The 14,464-nt window shown below is 42.6% G+C and overlaps 1 protein-coding gene across 2 annotated transcripts in view; it reads right to left on the bottom strand.

The window, feature by feature from the left end:
- Positions 1-14,464, bottom strand: part of klhdc8b (kelch domain containing 8B) — a 169,681-nt gene that overhangs the window by 119,208 nt on the left and 36,009 nt on the right. For both annotated transcript variants that reach the window (XM_069169182.1, XM_069169184.1), the window contains one exon: positions 11,242-12,489. In XM_069169182.1, coding sequence (XP_069025283.1) covers positions 11,242-11,632 — 391 coding nt within the window. In that variant the 5' untranslated portion in view covers positions 11,633-12,489. The remainder of the gene's footprint in view (positions 1-11,241; positions 12,490-14,464) is intronic.

The raw sequence follows: 14,464 nt of genomic DNA, 5'->3' as shown, positions 1-14,464 counted from the left end.
TATTGTTTGACATTCATGGAGTTAAAATGTCATCACACTATAAAGGTTTTATGTAAGACTGACAACAACATAACATCATATTCATCACAAACATATTTAATAATTGTATGCAGTGTGATTAGATTCAGTGAGCAACAATTAATGCTGCATGAAACCTTTGTGGAACAAGTTGGAAACTAAGCGATGTTTTAGTGCCGCTGTGATCGGTTTATATGTTACGTTCCTCCCTTGTACACTTCTGGTTTTGAATGAACACCAGAATATTACCCAGCAAAGAGGAACACTGAACACAAGCTGGAGTCTAACTTAGGAAATAAACTCCCAAAATCAAACTTTGTTGAACTCCAGGATATTTCACTCCAGAAATTTGCTGTGTAGATGTCAAACTAGTTATCTTCAATGGGCACCATAGTTCATATTAAATGCACAAAGATAAAGGAAATGATCAGCGGAACATGTCTGAGGAAAAAACCCTGATTCTACTACAGATTTTTCAGAGTTTCAAGATAAACCTGCACAATCACAGGAGCAACTGTTTGACTCAGAAACCACTGATGAGGAATCGTTCTGTCCTCCATCACTGCTTCACTGAGTTAACACACAAACTGAGTTAACACACAAACTGAGTTAACACACAAACTGAGTTAACACAAACTGAGTTAACACAAACTGAGTTAACACACAAACTGAATCTGGATCATGAAGGCAGAAGAAAGCTCTCAAAACCACGGACAGACCTCTCATCCCAAGGAGGAGGAGGAGGAGGAGGAGTTTCTTCATGTAAATGAGCGCTACTACACGGGAGGATGTTCACTTTGATGCTGCTTCCATACGTACGATTAACAAGACTAAAACAACATGTAAAATCACACAAGAACCCAGAAGTCCCTCCTTTCATATTTCTAACTCGGCCATGTGACCAAAGTGACCCGTCACTCATCGTTGTCACATCACAGAGACCAGAGCAGCTCCCTACTTTGGAGCTGACTGCTGCATAATGCATCATAACGCTCCAGAAACCAGGTCACCACAGGTTGTTCAGGAGCAGCAGTGAAACGTGGAAGCTGCTGTCGGAGGTTCTGCACACAGAAAGCAGAAACATACAGATGTAATTCAAGTCGAAGAATTGGTTGTTACATGCTGCATTAATAAGGCTGATATGAAAACCCTCAAAAGGACAGAGTGAAGTCTTTGTGTTTCGAACTGACTTCACGCTCTCCTCCGGCACTCTGAAGCCACGACAGCGAGCTTTTATCTTCCTCCCCGTAGAAACACACTTCATATCCATCAGCACAACGCTTATTTCCAGTCGGGCGGTGTGCAGGCCGGGCGACAGACCGGTGACGGGGCGCAGGGCAGCGGCCATTAATCACAGACCGAGGCAAAAAGGAAATTATCTCCATCAGTGCAGGAGAAATGTGACACGTTGGAGTCGCACTGCAGCAGCAATTAAAAAGTAGCTTCACTAAAGGTATAAAACAGGCTGAAAGCTCGTGATGCAGTGATGAAGAGAAGAAAACCAACTCTTAAAAAAAAAAAAAAAAAAAGTAAAGCCATGAAATTCTGATGTACAGCTGAATTTACAAATAACAACAAAGTGACAAGAAGAGGAGGATTGTGGGTAACGGAGGGAGAAGAATCCACAGACACATTCGCTCTCTGTGAATGCATGCTGCTAACTTAGAACACACACACACACACACACACACACACACACACACACACACACACACACACACACACACACACACACACTTACACACACACACACACACACACACACTTACAGCTAATCTGCTCGCTCCCTCTGATTAGTCTAAAAACAAACACGGCAGTCACACACTTGTTGCCAAGCAACACCGATGCTCGCTTGATCAGTCGACTCCGCAACGCAGAAACAAGTCAAGAGAGAAATGGAAAAAATAAACAGCGAGGAGGCAACTGGTGGGGGAGAGGAGAGGAGAGGAGAGGAGAGGAGAGGAGAGGAGAGGAGAGGAGAAGAGAGGAGAGGAGAGGAGAGGAGAGGAGAGGAGAGGAGAGGAGAAGAGAGGAGAGGAGAGGAGAGATAAAATGATATTAGTGATTTCAGCGCCCTCTACAGGACCAAAACAAACACGTATGAAAACACACAAAGTCCATATTTAAAAAATCCATCATTAACTGATGATCTGTCAGAAAGTGGACTTCAAATCCATAAAGCTGCAGGCTCATTCATTTTCAGCCATCGCACCAATAACAGCACTCTTCTTCTGAGAGAGCACAATCACTCAGAGATCTGAGTGATTCAAGGGAAAGTGTTAAGATCAACTCAGTACGCTGAAAGACAGAGACGGTTTTCTTCCATCTTTTATTGGGACACTGGTAACATTCAATGAGTTTCCATCTGCCTCTTTTCATATTATTTTTATTTTGTTAATAACTCAATTACTTTATAAACAAAGTAAACATCACACATCCCTCTATTGGCATCCATCAGTGATGTCATCATCCATCAGTGATGTCATCGTTGGTTTGTGAACGTTATGAATCCTCCAGTTCAGATTCTGTCCGTCACCATCTTGTTTAGAGCAGGAAGTGACCATATTTGGACGAGCTGGGGGAGGAGCCAGAGGTGGATCTGACCGATCTGATTGGAAACCTGACGATACTACGTCCCGCCCACCGATAGCTGTAACCTGACTGCACCACAGGCCTGTCAATCAAACAGACACGCCCCCAAAAACAGGTCTTCTTGAATCTTCTTTTCTAATGAATGAGGGATTATTTTCAGATGGACCTCCAGAAAACTAATAAGAAGGAGTGACTTTAGCTAACAACACCGAGATAACTGATGGACACATTTTATTCACTTTGGATTTGATGAGAGAAGTTGAATGGGAGTCTATGGAGCCGGAGGCTTTTTGGAGCCGACCTCTAGTGGCACTCGCTGGTATTGCAGCTGAAGACACTTCTGGATCAGAACCATTTTACAGACCTGAAGCTACGAACTCTTTTATATCCAGTCTGTAGTGGAGACATATAAGATGTCAGATATGTGTCAATATCAAAACTTTTATTACGGAACATAATGCAGAAAAAAAATCATAAATAAACAGATGAATATCAAACAAAGAGAAAAGATGCTTTGTGACCAAATTACAAACAAACACACAAAAACTATCACCTCCATCATCCTAAAGAATTGACTAATTTTTTTTAAATTTGTACTCCCTAAACTCCAGCACCAGTCGGGCTCCATCACACGCTGCTGCTCCATCAGTGAACAGGTCTTTGTTGTCAGCCATGTTGAACAAATCATAAGGACACTAAACTCTGAAAAGTCGAGCAAGCAAGAAGAAAAGTCAGAGGATCACCGGGTCGGAGGTTGTGATCAACACACACAGTAGAGACTTAACACGACAAGAGCATCAAAGAGTTTCCTTTGGTTTCATTTGAGAAAATATTACCCATGAATATATGATGTAATATTCCTGTACAATAAAATCAAGTCATAACCAGCATGCCGTTGCACCATGCGTTGAGTTAAGTCGTGCATTCATCAGTAACATCATCTTCTCTCTGACGTGCAGCTTCGACTTCCTGCTCCGTGTGACGACCTGCACGGCCTCAGGTCGAAGTTTAAACTAAGCACCGAGGTTTAAAGGTCACCGTGATGCACACCCTCCCTCATCATCTTCCTCATCCTCATCCTCACACCACATCTCATTTAGACTGTGTGTCCCTGAAGGGCACCGACAGCAGAGTCGGAGGATCCAGCTGCAGGCGTGTGATGAGATAACAGTTTCTAAAAGTTTGCTTCCAAACTGTGAACGTTTTCCTGTGATGGTGACATTTCAACACGTATTACAGGGAACAGTTCAGCACATAGAAACACACTGTATGAGATAGATCATGTCAGATCCAAGTACGAATCCAATTAAAGCAGCCGTTTCTCTCTTATTTCTACCAGCAGCTGAACTATCAGCCAGCAGGCAGACGGAGACGCAGAGTTCAGACGGTCGGTCATCCGTCACACGGATGTTCAGATGGAGAAATATTCAACGGGGACAAAATGAAAAACAGACGACGTTTCAGGGACAAACAAAACAAAGTGAATATAAAAATCCAGAAATATGACGAGGCTCATCTTTCTCTTGGGTTCACTGTTCACCTGAGTTCTGCAGTATCAAACCTGCAACCCCGGTTTGAAAAGATGTCCAGTTCATTGCAGTAATAAGACTCTCTGATTGACTCATCTTTCAGATTGTTGTTGTTACTATTCTAGCAAAGTGACTGCACATTTTATTTTTCTAAATTTTTTAAAAAGCACAGACTTTTATTGTTATTGTTTCAGCAAACTGATTAATTTTCTCTACTTTTGGGAAAATGTACTGATGAAGCAGAGTCATGATAAATGTCACAAAAAGGGGTTTGTTGAAGTGAAAGTTTAACAACATTAGTTCAGCATCTTCACGTTATTTCAGTAAAAGTCTCATTTTGTGACCACTTTGGGGCATGAAGTTGTTTTTTCCTCGAAAAAGGGGGATGACAGAAAAAGTTGGAGAACCGCTGTGCTCAAGAAAAACAGCAAGAATGCTGCGTCCTGCAGAAATAAACAATTACACGACATCATGTTTAAGATTAAAATGTGCAACAGCAGCTATAATCTCTCATAGATGAGCAGTGTGCCTGCAGTGTGGTATTTATTAACTCCAATAAATCCCTCCACTTTATAATAACAGGAGACTCAGGCTGAAAGGAACAAATGAAATGAGGCGCCCGTCTCTATTTTCTTGTTCACCATCCGACAGCTGAAAGTAAAATCTCATCTTCTCTGCTGAACTCCCCAAACATGCAGTTAACGTTAAGCTCTTCTCTAATGGGAGTTTTCCTTTAATGAGTGTGACATCTTCCACTCAGAGAAGCGTCGTGACTGCAGGGCTCGACAGCAGAACTGGTGTGCTGCGCTGCTTTCTGAACGCAGCACAGACTGAACAGGCGAAGAGCTTCAGCAGGAACTCTGCTCTCTGCTAAATATCAATTTTGGATTTTTATCATTTAACATGAAATATTACAAAGGTGATTCAGTTACAAAGTTCTTCTTCTGCGAACATTTTTTGAGTCAAAAAAACATCAAATAGAGTCAAAACTCTTCTATAATCTAATCTGTTATGGATAATGTATTTAAAATATTGAACCTTCCAGCTCCCTGTTGTAGCACATTTGTAAGTTATAATAAGACCAAAGTATATATGAAGCAATATGTCTTTGAGTTCAGATGAAAGTAAACAGAAGCAGCCTCTTTATTTTTAGCCGACCTCTGGTTTTCATGACGAAAATGACAACCGTGCTAGCAGGTTTTAGCTGCTCGAGGTGATTAAAAACTCACTCTGTACTAAACAAGAACCCTGTAGAAAGTCTTGATAGCTGCAAACAGGATGTTGCGCTTAAAGACTGAGGTCAAGTTGTTCATCAGCTGGTGCATGAAGACGTGGAAATACAGGAGCATCGTTCTTGTATGAAAGTCCAGTATGATGATACATACAGCAGACTGTAGAAAGGTGGACATACGTTTTGCTTTGATTTTGAAGGTGCGCTTCACTCGTGTTGAGGGTGAAATTGCTTTGAGACCGAAGACCAACGTAAACCGGTAAATGTAATGCAGTCTTGTGTGAAAGGTTTGCTGAGTTTGCAGGAAAATATCAACGTTCAGATCCAAAATGAGACGAAAACACTAAAGTTAAACAAAACTGAGAAGTATACAAGAGTCGAGCAGAAGGTTCAGAGACTGTTCCTGTTGCGCGGGAACGGTCAGTAGCAACATGACGTGCACAGAGAAGCAATACCCTTCGTCAGTAGTTATTCCAAATTCTTTCTTTGATGATGATCAAGCGATGAAAATCGGAGCATGAAGGCTGCAGCTTCTCTACGCTCCATGATGCTGATCACCGTTCACGCGCAACAGGAACAGTCTTGGAACTTTTGGATCGACCATCGTAATCCAGGACCAGTGGAAGTGTTACATATAGTCGACTGACCTGTATCCCAACGTGAAACACGAACCGGCATTGGAAGGAGTTCAATATCAGAGTTACTTTTGCGGACAGTAAACGGGTTTAGTGGACAAATACAGAGTTTAGTCCTTTAATTACACCTCCTCTGATGTGTTTTAGGTTTTATAAAAGTTACTCCACCCTTCAAACTCTCTGTATGACTGCCAGTCTTATAAATCTATATACAGATGTATCGCTGCATTATAATTTCTCCTCAATCATGCATCATCTGAGAGTCGGTACACATTTAATAACACATCCAGAAAACACCAGAAGGATGAAACTGATCTGCACTCAGCAGATCCTCTGTGTTGGTCTTTATATCTATATATGAAAAACAGTAAATGGAATAAAAATGCACATCACAGAAATATCCTCTCACTCTGTTTCTGTCTCCTTTCAAGGTCATATTGATTCCTGTGTTTATCAGGTCGGCACTCAGCAGTAAACACAGGAAATAAACTCTTCTGCTCTCTGGCCTCCATCACTGTAAACATTCAAATCTCTCTGGACTCTGGATACAGATATGAGCTACATCTTCTCTTCTCTTGTGTCCTTGCCGTCATACGTGACCTCAGACAGGTTGCACACGGCTAAGGAAGGTTTATTCAGCGCAGCAGACGTGTGCATTGACGCCCACCTACGATCCACTGACCATTTACATAACCAGGACCAGAATCTGGGCACGGCTCCAGCGCTTTATTTACTGCAGCTGATCCCGAGTGAAGCGGCGGCTCAACAACTTCTTTAATCACCAGTGAACGGCTCCCACTCGGGAGACTCTTATCTGAAGGCTTCTTCTTCTAATTAGTGAACTTCACCATTTCAGACGACTCCGTTTGTCGCTGCTGTTGTTGTTGTTTCAAAGTCGTACAAATGTGTCGGAGCAGCAGCCCGCTTGTCTTCATCAGCTCTTAATGAGCCTGCAGGAAGTTTTCTGCACTCGCTGATGAGGTGAAACACTCAAACAGCACGAAGCTCAGAGCTTCACAGAGGAGAGCTCTCAAAGGACTGCAGATGAGGACGCTGTCACACAAAGACTGGGTCAGTACGGGCTCTAGAGGACTACAGGACACACAGCAACACAGCAGCTTCCACTGAGCTTCGTTATGCAAAGCACTGTCTGAGTCTCTACCTCAAATCGTACCATCAGTGAATAAAATGATGTAAAATGTCGACAGGAAACGAACGTGCACAAAGTTGACTTTTCCCCAGATTGCATCTAAGACGGGTCCAGAAGCAGCTTTTTATTTTCCATGAAGAATATCATTGTCATATTGAAGAGCAGTTGGATTTATAGTTCAGTATTAGACCGTTTTTTATTTCTCACGTCGCAGAAACACATATTAGGATCGTTGGACAAACAGAGGTTTGATTTATGCTGCAGAACCTGTTAATGCAGCAGAATCAAGGACACGTCCTCACAAACCTGCAGACCCTCATAATAATAACAATGATGATGATAATATCACTACTTTTGTTTATGTGAAGCAACAGTAGGGCGCTGATGAATATACTAATAATCATTATGCAACAAGTCCTGGCTCCTAAATGGTACAATGAGCTCCCCACCGACATCAGGACAGCAGAAACTCTGAACATCTTCCACCACAAACTAAAAACACACCTCTTCCTCCTTTACCTTGAACAGTAGAACTTTAGTATCTTAAAATAGAACTTACTGATAGAACTTTGTAGTTTGGCTTTCTGGAAGAAATTGTATTTTCTTGATTCTTGTTGTTCTGGTTTTGTACCCTCATGGTTGAAATGAACTTATTGTAAGTAGCTTTGGATAAAAGAGTCAGATAAATGAAATGTAATGTAATGTAACATGTAGCTCCGCCCCCAGAGATCTGATTGGTCAACTGAATATTTGGAACAAATCATCATGACATCACACCCTGCTGATCACTAGAAATATCACTCCACCTCCTCAATGGGAATAATTAGAATAGAGTTTCATATAATATTAATATAATGTAGTTTCTACTTCTTATAGGTTTATTAAATGTGTGTGTGTGTGTGTGTGTGTGTGTGTGTCTGTCTGTCTGTCTGTCTGTCTGTCTGTCTGTGTGTGTGTGTGTGTCTGTCTGTCTGTCTGTCTGTCTGTCTGTGTGTGTGTGTGTGTGTGTGTGTGTGTGTGTGTGTGTGTGTGTGTGTGTGTGTGTCTGTCTGTCTGTCTGTCTGTCTGTCTGTCTGTGTGTGTGTGTGTGTGTGTGTGTGTGTGTGTGTGTGTGTGTGTGTGTGTGTGTGTCTGTGTGTGTGTGTGTGTGTGTGTGTCATTTCAGTGAGTGTAACATGTATTCTGTTCCCTCCTCAGTATCTGGATGTTTTTATATAAATTCATGTTGTTCCAGTTAAACTCTTCATGGTGTCATTTGGGGTTGAAGGATGTAGAAGTACACATTACCAGGTGTGTGAGAATGGCTCTGCTGGCTTTAGCTAACTCTGGTCGTCATGGTTACTGATGATCAAAAGCAACAGTTAACGTTCATGATGACGGTGTGGGTGTCATTTGATCAGATGTGATTGACAGATGATCGGCATCATGAGACGGATTTAAAAATGTCAAACCAGAGAAGAGCAGAGAAGGACAGTGTTCACACAGGACCACCATGTTATTCTGATTTTATTCTAATAAATAAAATAATACACCTGAACAGAACAGAATTCAACTCGGATTTGATTCCCAATTATCCAACAAGTAGCTCCGCCCCCAGAGATCTGATTGGTCAACTGAACATCTGGAACAAATCATCATGACATCACATCCTGTTCATCACCAGAAATATCACTCCACCTCCTCAATGGGAACATAGAATTAGAATAGAGTTTCATATAATATTAATATAATGTAGTTTCTACTTGTTATAGATCTATTAAATGACCCATTTGGTGAAGTCGGGTCTCTTTTGGTCCTTTTTGGTCGCTCCGAGCACCCGTACCGTAACACCACGGATAGTCACGCACTTACAATCCTAGAGGAGGCTAGCTGGACCGGTTTGGTTTGAACACATGACACGGAGCTAAAATGTTAAAAACACATGAGAACATGGATATCTTTGTTCATCAGATATCTTTGTTCATCAGATATCTCTGTTCATCAGATATCTTAGTTCATCAGATATCTTTGTTCATCAGATATCTTAGTTCATCAGATATCTTAGTTCATCAGATATCTTTGTTCATCAGATATCTCTGTTCATCAGATATCTTAGTTCATCAGATATCTTAGTTCATCAGATATCTTTGTTCATCAGATATCTTAGTTCATCAGATATCTTTGTTCATCAGATATCTTAGTTCATCAGATATCTTTGTTCATCAGATATCTTAGTTCATCAGATATCTTAGTTCATCAGATATCTTTGTTCATCAGATATCTCTGTTCATCAGATATCTTAGTTCATCAGATATCTTTGTTCATCAGATATCTTTGTTCATCAGATATCTCTGTTCATCAGATATCTTAGTTCATCAGATATCTTTGTTCATCAGATATCTTAGTTCATCAGATATCTTAGTTCATCAGATATCTTTGTTCATCAGATATCTTTGTTCATCAGATATCTCTGTTCATCAGATATCTTAGTTCATCAGATATCTTTGTAGATATCTTTGTCCATCAGATATCTTTGTTCCAACCAGACTGAACTAGCTGATCAGTTTAGTGTTTCTATGTTCTGTATTTATTCAGTTAGAGACTAGAAATCCTCTGTTGCTAGGTGGTTGCTAAGGGTCGGACTACTTCCTGGAGTAGTAAACATTACATACATAAGGGTCTACTGAGGGGACTGATGTGTTTTCCAGTTCTTAGTCATACGAACAAAAGGTTTTATGTTTTGAGACCGCACAATATGAATACTAATAATGACAAATTTGCTCAAGCTATTAACTAACTGTTACATTTATCAATGAATACTACAATGATGAACTTTTCTCTATGACTGAATAAGAATAATCTTTTGAACACAAATTAAATCTACGGCATTTTTCAACCACGAATCAAAACTAAACAATAATGTGAGAGACGGAACGAATGATCCAGTGAACCTAGTTTACCTCCAAAGTATCTGTGGAGTCACTCTGGAGCTTCGACTCCAGATCAGTAAGATGCAGTTTCCCCGAAAACCTTCTTGTCCTGAAAGAACTGAAATACGAGTGTACTCTTCGAACTGCGGTTATGTCCAGTAACTACGATCTAATGAGTTTCTGTGCACCCGTTTCATTTCAGCTCAGCGTCATGCATTTTTCTGTCACTGAAAGTTTGTCTGTTTCTCTGCTCGGCTGCGTTTGTGTTTCAGGAGGGGGCGGAGCCTCACAGACAGCAGAAGGTCGACAGCTGAACGTTTCAACTTCACTTGTTACGTGACTGTAAAAAAAAAAAAAAAAAGCCCAGTAAAAGCCTGAAGTTAAGCTATCAATGGCCAAACCTCGGCCTCAAGCTGCTGCAAACCAGACCGGAATATCAGCATTGTTAAAAAGCCTTTTTATCAGGATCTTTTTTAGGACACAACAGCGAAACAAAGAGATTTTCACATCCTTGTTGGTGCAACTAACTACACAGCAACTCTTCGGCATCACATTATTATTTAAACAGGTTAGTTTAAAGCAGCAGTTTGGAGAAAAGTCTCCACTTCCTCTGATTCTCCGTTGCTGTCAATGCAGTATGAGTTTCCCCCAGAAAGGGGCGTGGTCATGAGAGCCCGCCCTGGATGACGCAATACCAGTCTGATCTAAAGGGGAAACACTGAGATAGGTAGGTAGGTATATACTTTATTAATAATGAGACCAATAAATGTGTATTTCAGCTGCTTCATCTGTTGCACTGATTAATGATGAGTAAAACATTATGGATCTCCTTGAAATCGACTGAAACTCAAACTGAATACATATTTTCATCGAGACTGAGACCAAGAACTACATCAGAATCAGAAACATAAACAAACCTGCAAACATCACAATGTCTGACACGTGTTTGAGCCTCGTGTACACACACAGACACACACACACACACACAGACACACACACACACACACAGACACACACACACACACACACACACACACACACACACACACAGACACACACACACACACACACACACACACACACACACACACACACTCAGATCCGTCCACAGACCACAGCTTGGTCCTGATGTCTCTCTGAGGTCACAGCTGCAGCTCCATCAGAGACACCTTCTTACCTTTCTCCACCGCCGTGACTCCCATGGACGGCTGTCCCAAGCCGGCCCTCGTCTCCCACTTGCCCTCGTCGGGGTGGTACACGTCCACGGAGGCCAGCGGGGTCTGCTGCCGGTTCATGCCCCCCAGCACCATCACCTGGCCCCCCAGCGCCGCGGCCGAGGCCCCCGCCCGCGCAGTGGGCAGCGGCGGCAGCTGGCTCCACGTCTGGCTCTCCACGTCCAGGACCTCGGCGCTGTCCAGGGGCATGCCGGTCTCGCTGCAGCCCCCCAGCACGTAGAGGAGGCCCTCGTGGTGGACGGGGGTGCAGTAGACACGGCGCTGCGACATGGGGGGCAGCTGCTCCCAGTACAGGGACTTGACAGGACTCACCGCCATCTCCTGCACGGGCATGTCTCCGGGACCGAGAGGAGGGGACGCAGCATCACACACCGCGCCGGGGAGGGGGGAGGGGGGACGCAGAGGTGGAGGTCAACTGAGCGTGAGCTGGTTTCTGTCTGTTTGAGTGAACTCCTGCATCCAGAGGGAGGAGGAGGAGGGAGGAGGGATGGAGTCAGTGAAGAGAGAAAAGAAAAGGACACCAGAGCCCGTCACCCCTCGGCCAGATGTCACAACTGCTTCTCTCCTCCGATGTTTTGTTCATCCACCTGTTGGTGTTTTGGAGCCCTCCAGCCCTCCTCCCTCCTCCCTCCAGCCCTCCTCCCTCCTCCCTCCTCCCCGCCTCGCTGCTTCCTGCCGGGGAACTCTCTTTCTGAGGTTCTGATTAAAGTATATTCCTGGAAAAGAGGGTGACGACAGACTGGATATTTAATCCTGCAGAAACCTCAAAGTCAAAAGGGGAGAATTAGAAAAAAGAGAAAAGAGATGGCGCCGGATCAGAGAGCAGGAGGGGGGAACGTCAGAGAGCGCTGACCTTCACTAGTTCGCTGATAATCCAAGAGGAGGCCTTCGGGGCACCGAGTCCTACACCTTCAAACAAAAGGCAACTCTTCAGAGCTCCTCGTCGCCTCGGCGCCTCGGCGGCAGCGCGGCGCTTCTGTCTGCTCCCAACAGCTAAAGTAAAATCCTTTAATAAATGAGCCAAAGTCAACTCTACAGGAGTGTAATGGCTGCAGGACTTCCTTCACTTTTAAGGAATATTTTCTCCCTTTAATTAAACAGAAAGTCCAGATCCCAGCGCGCCGTTCAGGGAGTCGCTGTCAGACTCGATGTCCTCTGAGGAGGCGGCTGTTTTCTTAACGAGGCCCAAACTGCAAGGAAAGGAAACACAGGGTTAAATGTGGAATTAAAACAAATAAAATACTAAAATAAAAGCTGGAATGACATCATGTTCATATGCTCAACAACTGGGTGTCATTATTTTCACTGGTGATCAGTTGGCTTCAGGTACCGCTGCGACCATAAAGACTGAATACGTATCAGACATCACAACACTGAGCGGTGGTTTATTAGATATCTGAGACGGGATCTTAAACATATCTTTCATCACCGGGTCAGGAGAGTTCACCTCACGGGATATTCCACCGGGAACGTTAATTGGCGACAGCAGCATTTTATGAATGATGTCATGCTGCTGTAAACATTGACTTTGTTTTACGTGTGTGTGTGTGCGTGTGCGTGTGTGTGTGTGTGTGTGTGTGTGTGTGTGTGTTTTTTTCCCAGAATCCTTTGTGTTGGCACCCCACTGCTCCTCAAAACATCGACAGCTTTAGATTAACAAGAAGTGATTCAGCCACAATATGCAGTTATGAGCCACATTAGATTAAAACAATATGAAATCTAAATTCAGCAAAGCAGCATCAAGAAACTAAAACAAACATATCAGCAAAAGCACAGATGGAGTTTTACAGTTTAACACCTGAATGAGAGGAATGTCTTCACGTCTTCATGCTGCCTGACTGATATTCATTGAATCAAACGCATTAATGGCCACACCAAGATGAACTGGATGAAGTCCAAATTTAAAAGCAGATAATTAAGGACAAAAAAAATAAATAACAATTTAAATTATGTGGCAAAAGCTGTTTCAAATTTCGTTCTGTGGAGAATTTCACAGAACACATTATTACTAAAACGGGATTATATCAGCGAGAGAATCTCACATCAAACATCATTCTGAGTTCAATTTACACTTTTGCAATTTCCTTCATTCAGCTAAAAACAATCTGCTACCGTGGCAGGTTGATTCATAAATTAAAGACTGAAATATTTGCTGGAGAAAATAAAGACCTTTGAGGCATCATTGAAAATTCTAAATCCCTTTTCATTCAGCCAATCTGTCACTGATTGTGAGCGTCTTTCAGTTCCTGCTGTGACACTCAGACCGGATTCTGATTCAGTCTCCGTCAGTCCCTCCAGGAGTTTTCATGATGTTTTGATTTCACTGCAAATTTGTTTCTGACAATAACATTTTTTAAATGTTGTCCGTCACCATCTTTGCTAGTTCGGAGCGGTTTGGAGCAGGAAGTGACCATATTTGGACGAGCTAGGGGAGGAGCCAGAGGTGGATCTGACCGATCTGATTGGAAACCTGACGATACTACGTCCCGCCCACCAATAACTGTAATCTGACTGCACCACAGGCCTGTCAATCAAACAGACACGCCCCCTGCACCACAGGCCTGTCAATCAAACAGACACGCCCCCTGCACCACAGGCCTCAGAGGGACCAACAACAACCAGCAGCTGTACAATCTTTGCATTCATGTAGAAACAATGAAGCTCATGATGATAAAATATTCACAATATTGGTAAAAGACTAAGGGCCTGATGTACTAAGATCTCAAATAAAGGTACTAAATTGCGTGTTCCTTCCAAAAGTTTGCACATTTATTTTGCACATTTATTTTGCAGGTGATTTACTGAGTGATTGCGTCACTGATATCAGGTGCAAATCTCTATTTAAATGAGGGTTTGAGTGTTAAAGTGATTCCAGCCGTGAAAAACACAACGACCGCAAAACCGAAAGGAAATCTGATCCCATTGAAATTAAGAAATATAAAAATAACAAGAACAAAATGCTCTATAGGAGATTATCAGCAAGAAAGTCAATGTGGGAAAAACAAAAATGTGAAAAAAAGTCTTCATAATGAAACGTGGGTAAATAGAAGAGGAGGATGGTGAGATCCTCTAACATCAGCAGGTCCAGATCTTTCTGTGATGAGCAGCTGATGTTTCATTGAGTTCCTGGAGGTCTCGTGAACCTGATGAAGCTACCTGTGAATT

Source organism: Embiotoca jacksoni, unplaced genomic scaffold, assembly GCF_022577435.1.
Source record: "Embiotoca jacksoni isolate LCO1_2020_lvr unplaced genomic scaffold, fEmbJac1.0.p SCAF_43, whole genome shotgun sequence".
NCBI classification, from domain to species: Eukaryota; Metazoa; Chordata; class Actinopteri; family Embiotocidae; genus Embiotoca; species Embiotoca jacksoni.
This window is presented reverse-complemented; position numbering and strand designations above follow the sequence as displayed.